Here is a 24,450-nt window from a genome sequence, read left to right on the forward strand (position 1 = left end):
AAAAAGCCAATTTTACAGGTAACTAATTTCTTATATGAATTGGTCTTTCATCGAGGTTTACTTCACTGTCCACCTGAGTAACCATCCAATGATTTATCAAGTTATTCATTTGAAACTGCCAAATGTAAAATGCATAAAAGTTAAGTTTACATCATTATTATTTTAAGTAGAGGTACTAAATATTCAAATTAAGCTTGTAAGAAAAAAAACGATTCAGCAATATATTGCGATATTTCATCACACAATTATCGTATCAATCCAAAAAAAATGTCCAAATTGATTTTTTTATCATGTTTTTAACGAAATAAATAATTTAAATCAACATATGCATAGTACATTAATACGTGGTCACTGACTTTACCTTGTTAAACTACCCCACTCCTAGCTTAGCTTGGAGGTAGATTGTACTTTATTTTCATAAAACAAACTGGGCACTTTTCTAGGTACTGTATGTAGTTGATGTTGATTGTAGATGTACTTTTTTTAAAGAACTTAACAGAATCAGAATCTGTTGTAGAACCAAAAGTTTAACTTTTTTTTTAAATGTTATCTGACAGTTGGTAAACATACCACTTGTTTTTGATATTTGTACTTGAATTACATTTGGTTACCATTTACTTGTTCTCACAAGTAAAAAAAAAAATTTGTACTTGTGAAGGTGAAATTTGTATTAACTGATATTACGATATATCGCAAAGTATATCATATTGTTTAATATTGGGATATATTGTATCGTGACATGCAAATCGAGAATCATATTGTCATATTCATGGCACGCACACCCCTAATTCAGATGAAGAGTCTCTAATGTCTCTAAATGTCAAACTCAAGGCCCGGGGGCTGAATCCGGCATTTTGGAGCATCCAATTCAGCCCACAGAAGACAGTAAAAAATTACCAATACAATTAATTCATTTGTAGATGCTTATATCACTTGAATGCAGTCATTTTTTATGGCAAATTATGTAAAGGAATCTACATTTTTCAGCAAATCTTGCAATTTTGTAAAAAATCTTGCAATTTATTACAAATAATTCCACAAAATTCCACAAAAATAGTTTACAAAGTAAATCATTTTTGAAGTAAAGATCCTGCAGGGACTAATACTGAGAACAAGAGTACAATGATGAGAGATCGTACCTGTCTGTGTTTGGCCCCTGAATTAAAATGTGTTTGACATCGCTGCTCTGAGAACAATTTGTCAAATGAACATTTTGGTTTTTCTGAAGTCAAATTGTCACTTTAATATTTAGCAAATAAAGCATCAGTGACACTAAAAAGTACTGGAGCTCAGTGAACGGCCTCATCTCTAAAAGCTAGCATGTGTTGATCTACTTTTTTGGTGCAGTGCTCCTTTAATACATCGGCACACATATTTACAACCCCCACCTCCTTAATCCCAGAGCAGCAGCTCAGTCCACTCCTACCCACCATGCTGCTGGTTTGCGCTCACCGAACTGTGTACCAGTGTACTGTGTACTGCCGGGGGGCAAACCGGATCAGGTCTCAGCGCCTGTGCTGCTGTGTTCGTGTTTACAGGCTTATGATTGGTGGACACAGTCTGCTTATTTAAATGGGATTTTTATTGTAACGTGGGCTTAAACTGGTCAAAGGGCTGATCAAATCAGTAACAAATCGACCAAATAGGAGTGCATTTAATTTACTATTTTTTATTAGACTAATTGTGTGTGTCAAACACAAGGCCCGGGGACCAAATTCGGCTCTTTAGAGCAGGGGTTCTCAACCTTGGGCTCACGAAGCACTGGGAGGGGTCACCAGATGTCTTCAAGAAACCGAATATTTTTTGAACAATTTGAGCCCATTTTTGCTTATTTTTACCTTTTTTCTGCAACTACACCAAACTTTTTATTTTTCAACCTATTTTCATCACTTGTTTTTGCTCCTTTTAATGCATTTTAATACAAATTTCAATTCCTTTTTTGTACATTTTTGTCACTCTCATAACATTTTTAGCACTTATAAACCCTTTTCACCACTTTTCCACCTAATGTTACATATGTTGACCCATTATTGTCACTTTTAACCTCTTTGCACCATGTCATGCTTATGTTTTTCCTCATTCACGATTTGTCATGCCCATTATTTGCCAGTTTAAACTTATTGTTGCTCCTTTTAAAATTACATTACCCCAACCTCCCACCCTAATTTCTGCCTCTTTTAAGCTAGTATTGACACTTTGAACCTTTTTTTTTGTCTGTATTTGGCCATTTTTATTTTGCAACTTTTAACCAATTTCTGTGGTTTTTAAAATCCCATTTCACCACCTTTTCCACGATTTTTGGCCCACTATGAACCCATTTTATTTTTGATTACGGTAAAACAAGGATTTACATTTATAAGATGACTATGTACTGTGGCGAAAATAATAATCAACTTCCTGGATAACAAGAAGAAATGGGGAAAAAAATTCTGTGAAGATGAACATACCGAGTTCACACAATGTCTTTGCATTCCTGTACATTGTGAATGAGGACTCTCCCTTGTGTGGGCGTAGAAGAGTCAATGAAAGACTACTTTGTTTAATCTCATGTCCTTTCCTCATTGTATTGTAGTTTTTTTCATGTTACACATTTGATGCTGCACTGTTTAATCCAACATTGTTTCAACAAGTTTTCCCTTTCCTTTCCTCAAAGTTTGATACATTAAAACAAAAGTGCTTCTTAAGGTTTTCACCTTGAAAGTGTGATTCAGCCATTTTCCCAGTAAGGACTATGGAATGAAGTGTGTTTGAGGAATAGAGGAGGTAACCAGTGGGAGGTAAAGGCAGGAATCCCATGCTTGCAGTAAAGCTCAACCTCAGTGCCTGTTGTGGAATGTAGGAAGTAAACTACTCTGTAATTAGCCCTCAGCCCGCCCCCTCTGTGCTCTCATTGGCTCGCTGACATCGTGACCTCAACTTAGACCAATAGTTACTTCCCCGGTTTCTTCTTCAGTCGATCCGTGCCAAATGCTGGAAAAATCTTCGGGGCCGGAGCAAAGGAGAGGGAAAGAATAATAGTTGTTGATGATTGAAAGGAACGAACCCCCCCACCCCCCACCCGCAACAGCACTCAGGGTGCTGCGCCACAGGGCAAGAAATCAGGATGGCACATTCTTTAGGGCTCCTGCCATGCATGTAATCCCTGAAAGCAGTGTGTGCTTCACTCTGTGTGCACTATTTCACTTCTTTGGTGGAAGCTGGAGAAAGACGTGAGAGAGTCTTGCACAGTGTGTTCTGCTTTCTCTCACGTCCACTGATGTGTTTGACAGCAGTTTGTCACAGTGAATATTAGTCCTGGAGGGTGTTTGCACACAGATACTCTAGTCCTATTACTCATATTTAGCCTGCTAATTCTCTAGCTCTTATTTACGCTTTTGTTTATTTTATTCTTTTATATTCCTATTGAGTTAGAAAGGTCACACCCAGTGTAAGTATGGAAGTTAAAGTTACATGAAAGATTTTGTTTTTCCAACAATTTTTTCCCCTTTCCAAAATATCAGATTGTATTGTGAGCTCATTGTTGTCCATCTTATTGTGAACTTTGTTCATCATGGCACCCCTAGACCACTTGTCACATATCAATCTGAGATATATGAAGGTAGTTTGAAATTACAAAAGTCTGGCCACATTTAAAGGCCATAAAGACTTCTAAAGAAACTGTCCTGAAGTATCTTTCAAAACATGAGATCTGTGGTTTTAAGGACCTGCATGATTTCTAGGGGTGTAACGTTTCGTTTTAACAATGATTGGACTTCATTCGTTGTTGCCAATTCGATTCAAGGATGATATTGGTTAATTTAGAATGATTCAACCCTTCACTCGACAGTAAAGGTGAGCTTTTACTAGATTCCTGTTGTTTTTGTAAGTAAATCGTTTACAAATTAACTATGGACGTAAACAAACAAGTAAACAACATTTAATGGCAAATTTATTCACATTTCCAATCTTTACTGTAGCAGTGGGCTTATGGTTGATCTACCCGTTTCTCACCACCCATCACCTCTATTCTGACACTGATCTGTTCAACTCTGCGTTTCTCTGACAGGAATTTGCTGCACTGACGAGGGAGCTGAACATATGTCGTGAGCAGCTTCTGGAGAAAGAAGAGGAGATCGCCGAACTGAAGGCCGAGAGAAACAACACACGGGTTGGTCGCAATAACCTTTAAACTTCTGTGCTTTCGATATCTGACATGTTTGCTCATAACTAAGTAGGACAGATCTTTTAATTCAGCCAATGTCGCCAAAAAACTACTTCCTTGAAGACATTTTAATCACAGGGTTCTAATCTTGATGTTTCCTTTGTGTGTCCAGCTTCTGTTGGAGCATTTGGAGTGCCTGGTGTCCCGCCACGAGCGCAGCCTGAGGATGACGGTGGTGAAGAGGCAGGCTCAGTCTCCGGCCGGCGTCTCTAGCGAAGTGGAGGTCCTCAAGGCCCTCAAGTCGCTCTTTGAGCACCACAAAGCGCTCGACGAGAAGGTTTGACAGCACTGCCATGGTTCACTTTAAACACTTCAACACGTCCACAATTTAACAGACTCTGGTTTGATGTTTTTAGGTAAGGGAGCGGCTACGAGTAGCTTTGGAGAGATGCAGCGCGTTGGAGGAGCAGCTCACCATGTCACACAAAGAAGTAAGAAAACAGCATGTGCATGATAAATGTCATTAGTGAAGGAAAGATCAGGTTGGTGTGAGAAAAAACAACTGTATTTTGGTTTGAACCTCAGTTAGAAAAGGCTGACGATTGAAATGCACTTCAGTACTTGGATGTACTGACGTACCTGCTGACTGGAGATGCTTTTGTGTTATTTGTATGCCCAACACCACTGAAAATGTTGTCTGCCGTTACTCCGAGTATTTTCCATTTAATTTGGAAAATAGTCTAAATTCTTAAGAACAAAACATGTAGTGACAAGCTAGCATTAAGAGGCTACAGCTTCTGATAATAAATCTGTTATCACGTATTTTAGAACAGTAATAAAGCTCTAGGCTATTGAAATGAATGTCAAACAGTTCAGCTTTGGAAGATATTTGAGCATCCTTACTTTACTTTTACCCTCACCTTATATTAGTTTCTATAATCCCAAAGGTGATTTTTTTCTTCTTCTTCTTCTTCTTTTGGTGCTAGCAATGAGACTGTTCTCATTAAAGATGCATTTAAAAAGGAAATGATGGCTCAGCCTGGCATGGGGTCACTAGTGTGAGCTTCTGATGTGACCTTTAAAATGTAAATGTCAATGTTGTGTCAAAAGTTACCAACAGTTATTATACAGTGAAGAGTTGGCTGCGGGAGTCATGCACATGGGTTTGTTTAATCAATTACATACGGTATGGGATGTAAAAAACAGTGATTAACTCCTTATCATGGTGGGGGACTGTATGAAAATGCTTTTGAAAATTTCAATGTCTGTGTTCATAATGTCATACTAGTGTACTCAAAACTAGTATGTAGTGCATTCACATTAGACAGTATGAAAAGATTGAGTATGTGAGAATTACCCAGATGTATGTGATATGAGGATATTTTTTAAGTATGCACAGTGGGCACACTAGCCATACTCAACCACCCCATGATGCATTGTGAGCAGAATGTAAAATGGTCCTGGGACCGGCTTCAAGCTAAACTTCAAACATCCTTTTCAAAACAAAAGCATCTCTTGTCTTCTGTTACTGTCTCCTCAAGAAAATGTGGCTTGATGAAGGGAGACCACTAACATATACAAAAGGACACAGACAAAAGGGTTTGAGTTTGCAAGTTTTATTGTAAAGAAAACATTAATGAATCAAAACATAAATCAACAAACCAAAAAGGCTACAGGCGCCGGCCAAAATAAGGAAAAGAGGGGTGAAGAACCTGGCTAACCTCTCCATGGGCCATCGGACCAGGCCCCACCCTGGCTAAGCTACCTCAGCCGAAACTAACTATTAAACCAAGAAAGAAAACCCGACAAACAGGACTACCGACGACTATAGCCAAACTAAAATAACAAAGCCCAGCAATCTAAACATGCATGAGATAAATGATTGCTACTTAAATAGAAAGAGATTTCAAACCACTCAACAAAACAACCAACAAGACAGCAACTAAGCAAACAACAAACAAACAAACCTCACTATGCCTCTGTCCTGCAGTGTGTGTGTGTGGCTCTGCTCTGCCTGCTCCTCTCTCCTGCCATCCTAAATAATCTCCCTCACCCTGATTGCCAACAGCAATCAGGTGTGCCGCAGCCACTCAGAAAGGGGAAGGAGGGAGACCGGCGATAGAGGAAACACGTAACATCTTCCAATAGTTTTTTAACACTACTGTAAAGAGGGCTCTTGTTTTGTAGTTAAATAAAAGTTTTGTCAGTAGCACAATGGAGAGTCTCTGAAATGTCAGAATGAAATGTGTTTCTGCAAGTTTTATGCATCAAATGAGCACGTTGATACTCTACTTGGTCACTTTCTCGCTTAAAATGATTTCATAACTTTCAAAGGTGGAGAATCAATAAAGATATTTAGCTTCTAGGCTCAATATGGCCATTTTTAGATAGATATTTTTTTTCTGCCAAAAATTGTTTTAACACCACTAAAACCAGTTGAGAATCAGATCTAATATAGAATCTGTGCTTTGAGCAGGACTTATAGTACATAGTTGCATCACAACATCCAGGTCCTAAGGATGAGTCAAGAATGTCCACATCGTAGGAAACATTAAGTTTGATCTTATCTGCTGCTAATGCCTCGGTGTAAATACCACAACAAACTTCTGTTCCTCCAGAGATTAGATGTGCCAGCTAAAGTGGGAACCACATAATGATAGGCGGGTCCTAACTATGGGTGACACACTTGTGTGTAAATACTCAGGAGATCACGTATTTTATCAACCCCAGTTAGTTGAAGTCAGTCAGAGAAATTCAGTGGATTTGGTCTCATGCAGCTTGAGAAAAAAAGAATAAATGTCTGATAGTAACTGGATTTTTAAATGCATGTAAAGAAGAAGAAGGGGATGATGACAGGTGAGAAACAGAAGCACTCTATGAATGGATGAGAAAAGCCAATGTCATGCTGCTTCAGCTAAATGAGCTGAAGATTTTAAAATATAAGGAAGGTTGAAAAACTTGGAAAAAATATTGTTTTAGTTTTTTGGGGGGTCTCAATGTTCTCTTAATTCTCACTGTTGTGTAGGATACCACGCCCCCTATAGAGCCGGAATCAGATGGATTTTGTCAGGATGGAGGTTTTCTCTCCTGCCTTTTGACTCAGATGAGATGAGGCGTCTTTTATTCAGTTGTGAGCTTTGTTTGGTAACAATGAGCCCTTAAACACACTGAGTGATATGTGATGCCTCACTATTGTAAGAAGCAAAGTTTCTGTGCATGGGTTCTTCTTCTCCATAATGTGAGTGGGCTTTGACACAGAGGAGATTTGGGTCCTGATGCATTTATTGGGATTAGGACTGACTGAAGGACTAGAGGATCCTGGAAGGTGTCCTAGTTTTCCACTCTTCATCATGTGGTAATCTTTTGTTCCTAGGATTCAACTTTGTAACGCACACACACACACAGGCGCGCACGCACGCACACTCATACTCACAATAAGCAGACCACGTGCCGCGCTGGCATTATTAGGAGCTCCCTTCCTTTGGGCGTCAAAGCACTTTGTTCATGTTTACCTTCCTTTCTCTCTGCGCTGCATTCAGGGACACTGTGTTTACACTCTCTGAGCACAGTGTAGTTTTTTGTGTGTCGTCTGCCTTACGTAGGCAGCAGCAGACACACGTCATTCGGTCTTTCAGAAGACACAGGAGTGACCTTATCAGCATTAAACCAAGTCATTGTACAAAACAGAGACTTCTGTTGTGCTGCAGTGGAGAATGACTCACAGATGATTAGAACAGGCATTAGTTTGGGTTTTGGAAGCTCTTCTGGTTTTTTTTTATTTTTACTTTAGTCACTGTAAAAAGTAGGCAGAGATGAAAATAGTCAAAATAAAACCAATGAAACAATGGGTGACAATCTATTTGTCAGTCATGGGCCATATTGGGCCCAGTTAGATTTGAAATTGGCCAAACCAGTAGACTCAAAGCATTCATTCAGAGACATCTGGAACTGAAATATATTGTTTTATACTTCATATTGTTTGTTTACCTTTGGGATTTTATTTTTAATGCTGTATCATGCTGCGGGCCGGATTGGGTGATGAGCCAAGTTTGGGCTCCAAGCCTCAAGTTTATTTTTATTTTTAACTTTATTTAAAATTTTGTTGTATATGTATTTTTACTTTTATTTTATGTTTGTTGTATTTTTATTTTTAATTATTATTGTATTTTTATTTATTTATATTTTATCTTATTTCATTTTATTTTTTGTTGCACGCCTCAAGTTTATTTAAATTTTTTACTTAATTTTTATTGTATTTAAATTATTTTTTTTATATATTATACATTTTTAGAGTTAGATTTTAGATCTGTGTTTGTGTACAATAGTTGGTAAAATCACAACGATGAAGGGAAAGTCATTTTGTAGCTGATGCTTTACTTCAGCGCTCTTCTAACGATGAACCCTTTTCCTCAGCTGGCGTACCACAGGGAGCAGAGCAGTCTGAAGAGGGGAATGGCTGATGGGACCAGTGACGTCAACCACAATGCTGAAAACACGCCTAGTACCAATGGCAAAGTAAGACCCCTGGACATCCTTTGTTTCTGGATCAGGGACATGTTTGTTTAATCACTAATGCCGTGGTACCCGCAGCGGTCGTCGGACGGCTCCCTGAGTCAGGAAGAGGAGTCCACACCCGGCTTTGGAAAAGTTGGCGAGCTCAGGGAGGTGGTGGACCGTCAGTCGGCCGACCTGGGCCAGATGAAGGAGCGCATGGCCGCCATGGTGTCAAGGATCAGTGAGCTGGAGGAGGACCTGGACACGGCCCGTAAGGACCTCATCAAATCTGAGGACATGAACACAAGGCTGCAGAGAGACCTCAGAGAGGTAAGAGAAGATTTCTGCTTTTAGCATCTGTCATGTTTTGTGTTGGCGTTAGTGTTTAGGTTACACATTTTTTTCTTAGCATTCAAAGCTTTCTACATACTTTAGACCAGTGGTTCCAAAACTTTTCAGCCCACGACGCCCAAAATAAAGGTTCCAGAGCGTGGGGACCCCCCACTGTAGCTGAAGATGGTTGAACATAGACATAAACACTGAAGAACAGTCATGTGGATACAAGGTCATCTATAGGGGGAATAAAGGGGCGAGATTTTTGGGGTCCATCTATAAAGTCAGCAAAATGATGATCCATTGTTCTATGAATCTGTGAAAACCACATTTATTTATTTATCTGAATAATATCCACTGTTATCCAGGAAATTATTATTTTTGTTATTTTGCACCAAAGTATATAGTCATTTTATAGATCTTTGTTTTAGTCAGAAATAAAATGGGTTGAAGTTGACCAAAAATGGTGGAAAAGGTGGTGAAATGGGATTTTTAAACCTCCAGAAATTGGTGTAAAAGTTGCAAATTAGAGTGACCAAAAACAGGGTTCAAAGTGTCAATACTGACTTAAAATTGGCAGAAAAAAAGTTGGAATAATTAGTTTAAACTGGCAAATAATGGACATGACAAATTGTTAATGTGGTTAAATTGGCAAAAATAAGCATGAAATATGGTGAAAAGAAGTTAAAAGTGATAATAATGGGTCGACACATGCAACATTAGGTGAGAAAAGTAGTGGAAAGGCTTCATAAGTGCCCAAAATGTCTTGAAAGAGAAAAAAAATGTGCAGAAAAGGCATTGAAATTTGATGAAGTGGCAAAAATTAGAGTAATGTAGCAAAAATGCATTAAAAAGAGCAAAAAATATGGGCAGAAAAAGTGATGAGAATATGGCAAGTTTAGTGTAGTTGCAGAAAAAGGGTAAAAAATGAGCTCAAAATGTGTGTGTGCAGTCCATGGCTCAGAAGGAGGACATGGAGGAGAGGATCACCACTCTGGAGAAACGCTACCTGGCGGCGCAACGGGAAGCTACATCCGTCCACGACCTCAACGACAAGCTGGAGAATGAAGTGGCCAACAAGGAGTCCCTGTATAGACAGGTAGAGCTCAGCCACGGTTGGTCATTCCGTGGTCCAGTTCCTCTCGTTTGGGTCCGGTGACGTCCATTTTGCTTTGTGTGCTGCAGACTGAGGACAGGAGTCGGCAGCTGCAGGAGAAGCTGGAGCTGGCTGAGCAGAAGCTGCAGCAGACCATCAGGAAGGCGGAGACGCTGCCTGAGGTGGAGGCTGAGCTCGCCCAGAGGGTGGCGGCCCTCACCAAGGTACCGACACCCACCCAAGCATCCTAGACCCTGCCCGGCTTCACCTTCTCTACCTTCTTCAACAGGGCAAAGCAATTAGATGAGTGGCAGTTGGACAGTGTACACAACACATGAACTGAGTCGACAATTAGATTCAATTAAAAAACACTACAAACAATTGTAGGATAACTACATTTACAAATAGTTATTAATTCAAGTTGTAGTTGTTTGAGAGAAACTAATTTAAGACAGATTTACAATCAATTAAAGTCGAATAAAATAGTTTAAAATCAGTTTTACCTCAGGTTTCAGTCTACCAACTGCCTTTTAATATTTCATTTTGTTTCATTAAGTTCATTTTGTCTTCTTTTTTTAAATATGTTGACGTTTCATTTATTCAGCAACTTTTTTCAGGAAATTTACTAAAAATTAAGTGAAAAAAAATACTTACAAAGTAAATTTCCTGAAAAAAGTTGCTGAATGGACCTTAACCAGTCATTTTGACCTAAAAAGCTGCTAAATGATCTAAAACACAGGCTGAATGTTTCACTCCAATATGAAACAATGGGATGTTTACAGGCAGTGGGGTCATGTGACATCCTCAAACATGTGATTTCAAGATGGCGGAACACAGATTGACTTCCCATTTTTCAAATGAATATGTTGCATAATAATGCTTTTTGTGAGACATAGATCTTCTAATATGTATATTTCAAAGGCTTTGGGCTACGTTTGTAAAAACAGTGAAGGAATCCCTTTGAGATAAATGTATAAAATTTGGTAAAAATATAATGGGAATGTAATGTGCGCCCAGGCCTTAGATTTAGATTTGAATCAAATAACTTTAAGGTTCACTCCACTCCCTCTGTCGTCTGAAGCTTTTCATCGTTCTTATAGCAAGCCTCAGGTTTCCCTGCTCTGCCACAACTGATGATGACACATTTTTTAAATGTACGTGGGTTGAGCAGGGAAACTTCTAAAACATTAGTTTACTTCACACACTGTCCCCCCACATAGTCTTTTGACTCTGTTGTTTTTGTGTTGACTGTTGGTCCAGTTCATGTTCAATCTGCACTCTTCTCCTGTCCTCCTCATGCTGTTGTGTGTCCGTCCCTCAGTGTGTTCTGTGCGGCTCTAAGAGTCTGAAGAAGGTAGATCAGCTGCACGCACAGCATCAAACTTTAAAAACAAGCAAGAGGATCCAGAGTCTGAACCTAACCGGGCCCAAAATAACCCACGGAGGAGCATGTGTTGATCTGCAGTCATTAGACCCACAGTTAAATGATTATTGAATAAACCTCCTTGTGTTCCCAACAACAACTCATGACTTCAGTCCCAATAATTGATTAAAACTTAACAAAGCCTCATAAAATTCAAGCAGTTGTTGGATTTTTGAAACCAACAGTTTGGCATGAAAACACGCCCAACTACTGACAAAGTAACATTCCTTCCTTCATTGGTGATCATTCTATAATATCACTACACTTTTTAAAAAAAAATAGTAGTCCCCTTTTTCATTTAAACAACTGTAGGTGCATTAGTCTGGTGTGGTATGTAAGAAATGTGCCTAAAATTAAAAGTTCTTGCCAAAATTGATTGTATTTATATATATTTTTTGGCTTGTTTGGGGTCAAATTAGCCTAAAATATTGAGGTTCAATTTTTCCCGCCCCTCAACCTCATTGATTATATAAAATTAATGAATTAACTAAATTTTAAAAATGCACCTTGAGCAGCTGTATCTACCTCACATGAGGTCAGGTAAATAACGTGAAGGAAATTCTGAAAAGCTGTATGCAAGGTATTGTTACATCTTGTATACATTAATTGTATGCACGGAAGATGAAGAAATGACTTTCAGCCATGTGGAAATTATATAATAGCTAATAATTTGTTAATATATAAATGAAAATCATTAGAGATAAACCTGAACATCACTATAGGTTATAGAGTGTAGTCAAAAACAAGATTTGAGACAAATATATATCCATCCAGGCACTCATAGACTTTGGTGGCCATATTGGATTTTCAAGAAGGTTTCTTCTCCATTATCATTTCAAGATACACCAGGACTTTTCTCCTAATCAAAAACAACTTAGAAGGGTCATTATGTGGCATATTGAACTTGGATGCAGCTGTTTTGAAAATGGTGACATAAAATGGAAAACATTGAACCCCAATATTTCTGGCTTTTATGAACCCCAACTAAGTCAAAAGAACAAAAAAAAATCAATTTTGGCAACAGACATGGCCAAAATGACACACCACACCAGACCACATATGTAACACGTCACATCAGCACATTCAGTAGATGAACCACTTTAATGTTGTGTTTATTTTGCCTCTCCAGTGTGTACAAAAATAAGCTTGATTTCATATGTAGGTATAATAGTTCCCACCTGGATGAGGCCTGGTTAGGATCAGAGTCTGCCTCTGGATTAACCAGCTGTTAACGTTCTCCGTGTTTGTGCTTCGTCTTTATGCTAATGAAGCTTAAATGTGTCCTAACAGAAACAGGAAGTGGCAGCTTCTAATGTGTGGAGACCCTCCCCTTTAGATTACTTTAGATTAGTAAATCATTCATTATCAGAGCGTTGGGTTCGTCCAAGACTCTGGTGATAACACTCTTGTTCTTATGTGTTTCTTCTGATCATGCAATAAACATATGGCTCATTCCATGTCATTTCTCAAATGGCCCACACACTTCAGTCTAAAAAAATTCACAATTTTTCGGTAATTATTCAATAGGCACACACTGTACGTTTTTAATTTGATCGGATGAATACTTTTCAAGATATGGACAATTTGCTGAGGTGTGCGTGTGTCAATTTTCGCACCTCATTATTTTTCTTCCATTTTAATTTTGTTACTATTGAAAAATGTATTAACAATTAATGATTATAAAACACAGAGGCTACAATCACCTCATGTAAAGCATTTTCAATATCAGCGAGTGGTGAAATAACCCAAAGTTAGGGTCCAAAATAAAAATGAAGAAGTCACATAAAATAAAATTGCATTTATGGGCCAATGAAAATAGTTTAAAAAAAAAAAAAAAAGTATTTTTTGGATTTCTATAGATTGTCACCCAAAAGCCAAAGCATATATATGACTAATCATTAGTGATGTGAACAGTCTATGTACAGAGCTCAAAGCTGATCAAATTACAGGGAGCAGAGGCATATGTAAAGTTGTTTACTGAAGGACCCAGATCTCGACAAACTTTTTCCCAGTTTTGAAAAGCTGGTATGTCCATCAGATAGGATGTATAGCAGATCTTTTTGTATATTCTGAGAGAGTAGGTGGAGCTGTATTACTACATCAAATTTCAGTTTCCTATGTGATGTAGTTCCTGAGATAGTGGAAGCTGAAAATGGAAGAAAAATAAGGACACAAAATTTGACATATCCCCATCATTAAATTGTCCATATCTCAAAAAGTGTTCATCCAATCAAACTAAAAACTTACAGTGTGCCAATTGAAATATAAAGGAACAATCGGTAAACAAATTCAAAATTTTTTGAGACCAAAGTGTGTGGGATGTCCTGAAAATTTGTTTAAATGACATGGAATGACCCACATTCCCTTAAATTGAGCTAATCTATGAGGAAAAACATCACTGCTGTTGGTGTGTTGTTGTTTTTTTGGTGGTGGTTGTTTGTTCATTTCATTCCTGTGAAGGACTCTGTGCTCCATAATCAGCCACGGTCTGCTAATAATGTCCTTCTCCAGGATGGATGAAGAAACATTTTTTTTAAGCTCTGTTGATAGCACAGAATGTATCAACCATAACATTATGACCAAAAACACTCAAACTTATTCAAATTTTAAACCCGTTTTAATGTTATGGCTGGGTCGTATAGTTGCAATAGAAATGTGTGTGTGTAGTTTTCTTGTTGTATCTGATAGTTTTGTATGTTTAGGCCGAGGAGCGCCATGGCAACGTGGAAGAGAGCCTGAAACAGCTGGAAGCCCAACTGGAGGAGAAGAACCAGGAGCTGATTAGGGTGAGGAGGAGCCTGAAAATGCTCCTTTTGTTTAACGCCAGCCTCCTACTGTAATTGAGATGCAATAATAATTATAATAATAATCATGTGCTTCTGTGGTGGCAGGCTCGGCAGCGGGAGAAGATGAACGAGGAACACAACAAACGTCTGTCAGAGACGGTGGATAAGCTGCTGTCGGAGTCCAACGAGAGACTCCAGCTCCACCTCAAGGAGAGGATGTCGGCTCTGGAAGACAAGGTGAGAATTCTAAGAGCCCCATTCACTGAGAATAAAAATCATTAAACATGTAAAATATTAAATGTGCCCTGATTTTGGGTAGACGGTGCCTTAATTACTTCCATCTGATGTCTGTTATATACAGACGAGGATTAGGGCCAGTGAAAAAAACAAAACAAGGTCCAGTGTTTTTTTTTCTTATTATTAATATTCTGAGAAAAAAGTCAGAATCCTAAGATTAAAGTCAGTATTCTAAAAAAAAAAAAAAGTTGGAATTATGAGATTAAAGTTAAAATTCTAAGAAAAAGTCAGAAATCTGAGAAAAAAAAGCTCACAATATTGAGTTTTAAGTCAGAATTTTCAGTTTAAAGTCAGAATTCTTAAAGAAAGTCATAATTCTGAGATTACAGTCAAAATGCTGAGAGAAAAAAAAGGTAAATTCTCATAATTCTGACTTTAATCTCAGATATCAGGCTTTTTTCTCAGAACATTAATAATAAAATATCGGACCTTGTTTTTTTTTTTTGTTTTGTTTTTTTTCCTTATACTCTTCCTAGTTATGTGACAAATTGATTATTGATCATTAAACTCTGTAATGGTACAGGGTTCAGCCACTTTATATTATATTATTGTATTGTATTATTAATGTATTATAATATTTTCTGAATCTGTCTGCAGAACTCTCTGATCAGAGAACTGGATCACACCAAGAAGCTGATTGAAGAGTCTCACCATGAAAAGGTAAAAAAAAAAAAAAACTTTTAATTTGATCTCATGAAATATGAAAACACTCAACTTTTGGTAGCTGTACATGCAGTTTTGTGCTACTATTTTTTCATAAGAAAAGTCCTGGGCAAGGGTTGTTTCTTTTTAGCTTCTTGATTATTTTTTGCCATCAACGTCAAATATGCGACAGAAAAAAGTGAATATTAATGTATTTTCTGTAAAGTACCACACACTGAATAGTAACCAGGTTTAAGGTTGGGGCTGTCAGTTTTAGTGGAGATGTTGCACGGTCATGCTGCAGATTTTGATGACCAGTCTTTCTGTGTTTGTGGTCCTGCAGGAGCAGCTCCTGATACAGATGGAGACTCTGCGTGCGGAGAGCGAGCAGGGCCGCAGCAGGAGTAACTCTTTACTGCGAGGGTGAGCGGTCTCACATGCACCCCCTCTCTTCTGTCTGTATGTCTGTGATTGTCTGATGAACGTTGCTGTGTTTGTCCAGCCGCTCTCAGCTGGGCAGTACCCCAGACTTCAGGTACCCAGTGTCAGCCTCCTCCATGTTGGACACTAACTCTGATCACTACGGCAGTGCCCTGGTGCTCAGGAGGCCTCAGAAAGGACGCATGGCAGCACTGCTGGATGAGCCCTCCAAGGTAACACATCCATCATTCAACCATCCCTACTATAATCCATCCATCCAATCCTCTTCCTTCTTTCCACCCACCCATCCATCCATCCAATACTATATCCATCCATTCATTCCTACTTTTTTCCTTCCTTCCACCCATCCGTCCATTCATCCATCCAATCCTATATCCATCCATCAATCCCTACTTTCTTTCATCCATCCATCATTCATCATCGCTCATCCAATCCTCTTTCCCTTCTTTCTTTCTTTCTTTCTTTTTTTCTTTCTTCAATCCAATCCTATATCCATCCCTAAATTCATCCATCCCTACTTTCTTTCATTCATTCAACCATCCATCAATCTAACCCTACACTCATTCATCCATCACTCATCTAATCCTTCACCCCTACTTTCTTTCTTACATCCATGCATCCAATCCTATATCCATCCCTCCATCTATCCTTCCCTACTTTCTTTTATCCATCCTCATCCATCCATTTAACCCTACATCCATTCCTACTTTCATCCATCCATCATTCATTCATTACGACAAACATCCATCCATCCATCTCTACATCCATTTAACCCTAAATTCATCAATACCTAAATTACTTCATCATTGTTCCAATTCTGCATACATTCATCATTCTTCCAATCCTCCATCTCTACTCCATCCATCCATCCATCCATCCATTCCTACATCCAAACCTAGTTTCTTTCATCGTTCCAATCCTACATCCATCCATTCCTACTTTCATTCATCTATCCTTCATTCATCAAATTATCCATCCCCACTTTCTCCCTTCCATCCATTCATCCCTACTTTTTCATCCATCCATCTATCTAACCCTACATCCATCCCGATTTTCATCCATCCATCTAATCCTACATTCATCATTCATTCCGACATCCATCCATTCATCATTTAACCCTACATCATCCCTATTTTCACCCATCCATCACTCATCTGATCCTTCATCCCTCCATCCTTCCGTCCATCCAACCATCCATTTTTCGTTTAGAGAAAAACCAAACATTTCCATGGTAATATAATATACTACATTATAGATGTGTGGTATATAGCACACAGAGGTGAATGACCCCCTGATAGCGTGGAATGTTTGATCAAATTTTTGGACTTTGCTCGCCACGCTGCATGATCGGTGCGTCACGTGCGTGCTTGCTGATGGGGAACATTTATCTACAAAGTTAAAGATGCAAAGAGTTGAAATCACTGACTACAGGAGAAACACAGAGATAAAGGGGGTTTATGCAAACGTAACAAGACCAGAGCAGTTTATTCAGCAGCAGAAAAAATCTAAAGAAGCAGTTCAAAGGTCACCCTTTTTGTTACATTAATTTATCATTCCTCCTCAGGTCATAATGACCTTGTTAGGTTTCTAAATGTGACTTATGTGCCTCGCTTGTTTTCTTCCTCCACCCGTTTTTTTGTTCGATGTTTGACTCTCGCTTATTCTTTTCTTCTTTTCCTCTTCTCTCCTCTTTGCTTCCATTGTGGACATCAGCGACATGTAAGTCAATGTGCAACGGAAAAACAGTGCTTAGAAAAAAATCAATGTCGCTGTCTCACTTTCTGCTTCTTCTGTCTCCCTGTTTTATTTTGGTGTGTCTCACGTTTGCACCTTCTCGCCTGAATCCAGGTTCAGACTCTGAACGAGCAGGAGTGGGAGCGCATGCAGCAGGCCAACGTGCTGGCTAACGTGGCCCAGGCTTTCGAGAGCGACATGGACGCCTCGGACCTGGAGGACGACCGAGAGACCATCTTCAGCTCGGTGGACCTGCTGTCCCCTGCTGGCCAGGCCGACGCTCAGACCCTGGCTCTGATGCTGCAGGAGCAGCTGGACGCCATCAACAATGAGATCAGGTATGAGTAGCAGCAGACCTTTACACATCAGTGTCATAACGTCAATGTCATGTCTTCAGAGTAAGTTACGACAAAAAAAAAAAATACAATATATAAATAAATAAATAATTTGACACATTGCCGGTTCCAGGGAAGATTACTTTATTAAATGTCAGGAGTAACAAATACACATAGGCGTCCATAAACACATTAGGTTACTAATATCCTTTGGTTCTAGTTTCAGACCAGTTCAACTGGTTTTAAACACATTTCAGATGTAATATTTTGTAATTTTAAAGTATTCAGACTTGTTATTAGCTTTTGTCACAACACTTTTAGGCTGTGACAAACATAGGAACGGACAACAAGTAAAACAGTACCTGTAGCAGAGCAGGCATTTTTAAATTTCACAACCTTTAATGTGATGGATTTGACAGCTGTCCTGATATTCTACAAGTTGGCTGCAGTGTGCAGTTAATTCCCGGTAAAATTGGGTTCATTTTCGAACGTTTCTGAACATTTCCTATCTGCCTTTTTATATATTTTTATTTTATTTGAATATTGCAGTGAAATAAATACATTCATTTCATTGCATAGTTGTGGCCATCACCAGCCCTCCCCTTGGTGAGGTGGGCAAGGAACCAGGAGAGAGAGTTAGGATGGGACTATTTTGGTTGTGCTGATAGTGTAATGTGACGCTTGTGCTGAAAGTGTAATATGCTGCTACTGTTGTGGGGTTAAATCTATTTAACCAGTATGGTGGCAGATGTGCCTTTTTATATCTACTGTATGTAATGAGCCACATCCTGCTCTGACTGTCCAGGATGATCCAGGAGGAGAAGGAGAACACGTCAATCCGGGCGGACGAGATCGAGTGTCGTGTGGGAAGCAACGATGGAATTGGAGGACGTTTCCGCTCCATGAGCTCCATTCCTCCGTCACTGTGCGGTGGCTCCTCGTTGGGTGGCTCTCCGCCCGGCTCAGGTCACTCCACCCCGAGACGGATCCCCCGCAGCCCCAACAGGGAGCTGGACCGCATGGGCGTCATGACTCTGGTAAGGACTAATTTCTCTCCCAGTCACAGTTAATCATTCATCTAGTTTAGATTAGTTTTTTGTTTTTAATTAAAATAAACAATTTTGTTAAGTTTTTTTGTTCTCAAACAGAAACTAGAAACTATGGTGGTTTAGGACTCTCTTTAGATTTGTTTCTTTCGCTCTTTTAAAGTGAATATAAGCATTGCATTAAACTGTTTTTCAGAACCTGTTCACCTCGTCCTTTTTACTCTAGGTTTTGGGTTCTATAAAATTTGTTTTGAGTCTATTATTTTATGATTTTTGGGTATTGATTGAAATAGTGTTTGACTCCTTTTTGAGTGTTTTTTAGCCCATTTTTAGAATAGTTTTGTGATTTTAATTTTTTTTTAGTGCTTTTTAAAACAAAGTTTCTTCCTTAACTGTTTTTTAGCCTATTTTTAGAACTGTGTGTGACTATTTTTTAAGGACTGTTATAATTGGTCTTTTAGGCCCATTATAACTATTTTCAGGCTGCCTTTGGGTTCTCTTTGAACAGGTTGAACTGTGATTTATTTTTTTGCTCCGCTGTGTTTAACGCCTCTTTATGTTTGTGCTTGTGTGTGAATGTTTCCCATTGTGTATAACCATGTGTCCTATGTTTTACCCCCTCACCCCCCCCGTCATCTTGTAGCAATATTGCTTTGACCCCTGCATCATTCAGAGCTCGCTCTCCCAGCAGACTCTCACTTTGCTGCCTTTTGGTCCCACTGGCTTCACTGGCCCCTCGCAGGCCTTTAGTTATGCTCCGTACGTCCAGGTAGAGCCTCCCTCACTTCCTGTGTTCTCCCCCATGGGTGGGTGCAGCCCGTGCAGGCTGCAGAGGATGTGATCATTGACTCCGTCCTTAGGTTTGAACGAACGACGTCTGTGGGAGTCATAGACTCAGTTTGAACAGAAATTCAACTCTTCTTCAGATTATGGTCCATCTGTTTGACAGAATTTGATATTTAGCCTAATTTTAGTTTAAATCTTTCAATTTTAGCGCCACACCATTTATTAAAATCTTATTCTAACCTCAGTTTTTACTTTTTCATTTTTGATCATGTAAATGACGACTTAAAAACTGTTTAAAATAAGATAAATAAACATCAAGAAATAACAAAACTGTATCTTGCATTTTCAAATTCTTATGCATCGTAGTTTACATAATGGAAAAGGAGTAGGAAGAAGTATAAAGTTATCTAATCTTATCCCTTTAAGTTCTTCTAGATTCACTAAATTAAACGTTAAAGTCTCAATTTACTAACACTGAAAAATATAAAGTGAATAAAAAAATCAATCCAATTTAATACTTACCCAGAAACCCTGCAATATTTTATTTTGTTACATTAACCAAACCTCCTTTACAAATAATTTACCATATCCCACAACTTTTTTACTTCAAATAACAAGCGGGCACCTTGTGATAATTATTTATGAACATTTCTTTATGCTTCTATTTAAACAGAATTATGGTCTGAATTATTTTAAATTCAGTACGCAGTCTGTTCCACAGTTTAACTCCACAGATAGTGATACAGAAGCTTTCCTTTGTTGTACGAACACTCCATTAAAATGGTGTACATGTTACCCTAGTTTATTTTGGATAGGATATCCAACTGGTTGTGAAAATATATAGATGGTGTCAAACAAAGAATTCCCTTATTCCACACTAGTTTGCTTTATATCCTTTGATCATACTTCATCTTTAGATCCCTTATAGCGCCAGTTTTGGAATAGTTTGTCCAGCCTAATGTTAGCTTTGATATTTAAATTTAGGGCTGAGGTAAAATTCAATAATTGCAATGTGTTTTTTCTAGGGCTGGGACTTTATCGTGTTAATCGCAATTACTTAATTACAGTAAAATAACACAAAAAAATGCAGTTAATCTTTTCTCTGAAGAGAAGTCAGTCCTGTGCTTCGTGGGCGATAATTTACGTTTTTTTTTTTCTCTTAAAAAACAACAGATGGAAAAAAAAAGCCCAGTTGTGAGCAAATTGTGCAAGAAAGAGTTTGCCGATCACCGGCGCTCGTCTAAGCTTCTTTAATACCTTAATGCTAAACATGTAGCATCTAGCACAGACAGCTTCTCTGAAATGTTCTGTAATAAGTACTGTTTTTATTTTTATACACAAAAACACATTTGTTTTAGAAAGTTTACAAAAAATCCTGAAAAGCATGAATATATCTTACTTTTTTTAAGTTTAAGTGTAATAAACACTATTTTGTTGTTTAAGCTCATTTATTGTTTTCATTGACTCAGTAATATACCAAAAACCCTTTAAACTGAAAAACATTGCTTCTCATGTCAAATATTGTTGTGCGATTAATTTATATTTAATCAAGATTAATTAATTACAGTAAAGTCTAAAATTAATTAGGTTTTTTTTTTTTTTTTAATCAACCCCCATCACTAATTTTGACTGTAGTTTGAGGCAAATAGCTGTCATTTTTCATTGTCTAAACAGTGTGTTAGTGGGCACCACATCAGGGAATGCAAACATAATCGTTCTTTCCTCTCAGACGCAGTTAGAACTCGACCCTTAATAAGGAGTAGCCGTTAGAAAAGTGTGCATTTTAGAAGTTCAGTACATTTTTGGCCCATTCCTGAATTTCCTCTTCTCTTTTTAGAGCCCACTTTAGTCGGCCTCGCAGTCTGTCAAGGAAAGGAAATAAGTGATTAGGTGTTTTCCTGCCGGGGGGGGCAGCAGAGACTCTCAGAAATGTGGCATGACGATGGTTTGTTTGCTCTGTTAATGCCAGGCCTGTGAGGAATGCAGGACAGAAGTTGGTGGAGGAGTCTGTCAGTGATTTCTGCTTGGATTTCAAACTGCTCTGAAATAGAAAGGAAAGGGATTGTTAAACATCATAAACTCAGGCGGAGTCCTGCTTTCATTTTAGGCTATTTTTACTTTTCCTTGTGACATTAAGGATTAAACCTTCTCCATGTGGGTATGAAACATGATCAAACACAGTGATGAAATCGTAAAGTTTAAATGTGTCATGGAAAAATTTACAGCCAACCTTTTTTTATTAGTTTTTATTATTAATACCGTACAAATTTTTTTTATGACATTATTTATTAATCTTGGTCAAAAAATGTCTCCACAATATATAAATTATCCAGTCAATGTGTATAGTGTTTGAAAAGGGCTATAAAAATGAACTAGAAAAATTTGCATTGCCACGACAATGCAAGTGGGAATGTGAAAAGAATTGACAACTACTTCCGCTGTATGTGTTTGTCAATGAAAACAAGTTTGTATACATTACCAAAAGCTTAGATATATGTAGGCAGAACTCACAAGTAATGAACAGCATTACATTAAGTAATTGAGGATTTAACAAACATTCAATTCAGACGTTGTGCAGGGTAAGATTCAAACCAGGTTCCACTTGATGATTGCTTGAAGGAAGGTGGTAGCTGCCTACAGTAGTTTCAGGGTAAAAGTTCTACTTGTGGAAGTAAAGTATAGCATGTAAATGAGGAAGTGAAAAGGAAGATTTTTGCAACATTGTGGCTGTAGCTGCAGGATTAAAGCTTTAACAGCAGTTTTCCTCAAACTTCATGAGCAGTCTCACTCTAACAGGCCTAATAAAACACTCTAAGCCTTGCAAAAGCAGCCTAATTTGCACAACACCTTAAATTACATTAAAAGTAAGAGAGTTATCATTTAACAAATTAGATATCATTCTCACTAAGCAGCAAAACATTTTATCTTTGAATGGTGTAAATTGGTTAAGATTTGTATGCAGCATGACAGAGTGCAATCTGTACTAAGTGTATATATATATAGATTAGTTGATTACAAAATACAACATTTTGGTGCTAAAATTGTCTCTATGAGTTAAATATTGACAGAGATATAGCAGTTTACAGTAAAAGCATAAAATGTAATATTAAATTGTTATGTACGATAATAAATGCATTCTAACTAGAAATTAACGATAGATTGATGAATAATTGATTAAAAACGACACGGTAGAAAGTAATAACATTGTAAAAACACATTGAACACTCGAGAAACATATGCAATATTGAAGTATTTTAGGTGTTTAGGATGATTCTGGTCATTGTTGAATCCTGTTAGCGTCCTGCACCCATCCCATCTGGTCCTGTTTGATCTGCAGTGTTTCTATCTGACGTGAGGCTTTTCTTCCTCCTCCCAGTATCTCAGTGTTACTGTTAACATCCCTGCTCCTGTTCATTGGTGTGTAAACCTTATTGTGTGTGTGTGTGCGCTGCTGGTTTCTGCCCTGATCTGCTGTGCACCTCACTAACCTGCCTTTCTGCTCTCTCCTGTTTTCATGCTGCGCCTCAGCCTAGTGACCTGCGAAAGCACCGCAGGAAGGTAAACTGGTCACCTGATTTCACTGACCTCTCCAACAGCTCTCAGTGTCAACCATTATCCTAAAGCTGCTGCTCCTGCTAAGCTCTGTGATGCTTTGCTGTGGTTTATTCTCACACATTAAAGTGACTTTACAGAGGTTATGTTGAAGAGCAATTGATAGAAATCACATGTCAATCAGTATCTGTTCATTTTCTGTAAACTTCTGTTTTTTAGGGGTATGATCCCAAAGTACAAAATTCAGGAGCCATTGGACTATTTCTTTGTATAGTTTTTCCAACTACTAATTTGACACTTTCCCAAAAATTTCTGGTCCTAATATTTATTTTGAACAAAAATCCTCCTGCGGGCCTCGACTTTGACACCCCTTTTTTTTAAGGGATTTACAAACATCTTTGTGTTGGATACGACAGCTTAGCATAAAGATGCATTCACACTCAATTTCAGAGACTCTGGTGACTAGATTACATTCAAAATCAATGTAATTGACGCAACGTCAAGTGATCTCCTTTCAAGCGATGCGACTCACATGATTCCAGTGACTCAATCGGGCAATCTGAGTCACTGGGAGTCGAACATTTTAAACTTTTCAAGCGACTTCGAGTGACTCTTTGTTGCGACATTCAATCGGCAATGAGTTTCTCACTACGTCACTCCCCCGGTCGTCATGTCACTGGTTGTTATCTTTATTGATGAAGCGATAAAACAAAAAGCACAACTTTTTTGAAGCGACTCATCACAGGTGATTTTATCAACTGGCGACTAGATTACATACATTCAAAATCTTTGTAAATGACGCAATCTCAAGTGACGTCCCTTCAAGCGACGCAACTCACGCAAGAGTTGAACATTTTTAAATTTTCAAGCGACTTCGATTGACTCGACATCCAATCAGCAACAAATTTCTCCCTACGTCACTTTCCGGGTCGTCCCGTCACTGATAAAGCGATAAAGCGAGCGAAAACCGCAACTATGTTCAAGCAGTTCTTCACGTGAGATTTAAGCAACTAAAGTTGCTGAAGTCGACCTTTAGAGGTGGCGTGGAGTCAATGTGCGAGAGATGTTTTACAGCAGGAGAGACACCCACACAATGTTTGTCAGATGGTCCTAAGGTCATGACTGGTTGTTATATATGAGGAGCGATTTGTCTCAAATATATTAACAAATGTATCCACAATTTTCACATTCAGATATTTCACATGTGTAGTTTGTGTGTTGATTGCGTTTTTGAAAAACACGTGAAAATCCCAAAAAAAAATCGAAAAAGAACGTGAAACTTGTGAATATTTTTTAGACAAATTTCTCCCTGTAGTATGTATATGTATAATATGTATCTTGTTT

At 38.3% G+C, this 24,450-nt stretch overlaps 1 protein-coding gene across 11 annotated transcripts in view; it reads left to right on the top strand.

Annotated features, from left to right (window-relative positions):
• ppfia1 (PTPRF interacting protein alpha 1) overlaps positions 1-24,450 on the top strand; it is a 66,226-nt gene that overhangs the window by 23,277 nt on the left and 18,499 nt on the right. For 9 of the 11 annotated variants that reach the window (XM_028442626.1, XM_028442633.1, XM_028442619.1 and 6 more), the window contains exons 3-18: positions 4,046-4,147; positions 4,314-4,478; positions 4,558-4,632; positions 8,555-8,656; positions 8,732-8,965; positions 9,921-10,067; positions 10,154-10,288; positions 14,190-14,273; positions 14,379-14,510; positions 15,168-15,230; positions 15,556-15,635; positions 15,715-15,865; positions 17,367-17,372; positions 17,502-17,725; positions 18,528-18,759; positions 23,083-23,112. In XM_028442626.1, the coding sequence (XP_028298427.1) occupies positions 4,046-4,147; positions 4,314-4,478; positions 4,558-4,632; positions 8,555-8,656; positions 8,732-8,965; positions 9,921-10,067; positions 10,154-10,288; positions 14,190-14,273; positions 14,379-14,510; positions 15,168-15,230; positions 15,556-15,635; positions 15,715-15,865; positions 17,367-17,372; positions 17,502-17,725; positions 18,528-18,759; positions 23,083-23,112 (1,962 nt within the window). The remainder of the gene's footprint in view (positions 1-4,045; positions 4,148-4,313; positions 4,479-4,557; positions 4,633-8,554; positions 8,657-8,731; positions 8,966-9,920; positions 10,068-10,153; positions 10,289-14,189; positions 14,274-14,378; positions 14,511-15,167; positions 15,231-15,555; positions 15,636-15,714; positions 15,866-17,366; positions 17,373-17,501; positions 17,726-18,527; positions 18,760-23,082; positions 23,113-24,450) is intronic. The other 2 variants (XM_028442648.1, XM_028442636.1) reach the window with 2 other exon arrangements.

This window comes from Gouania willdenowi, chromosome 3, assembly GCF_900634775.1.
Source record: "Gouania willdenowi chromosome 3, fGouWil2.1, whole genome shotgun sequence".
Lineage (NCBI taxonomy): Eukaryota > Metazoa > Chordata > Actinopteri > Blenniiformes > Gobiesocidae > Gouania > Gouania willdenowi.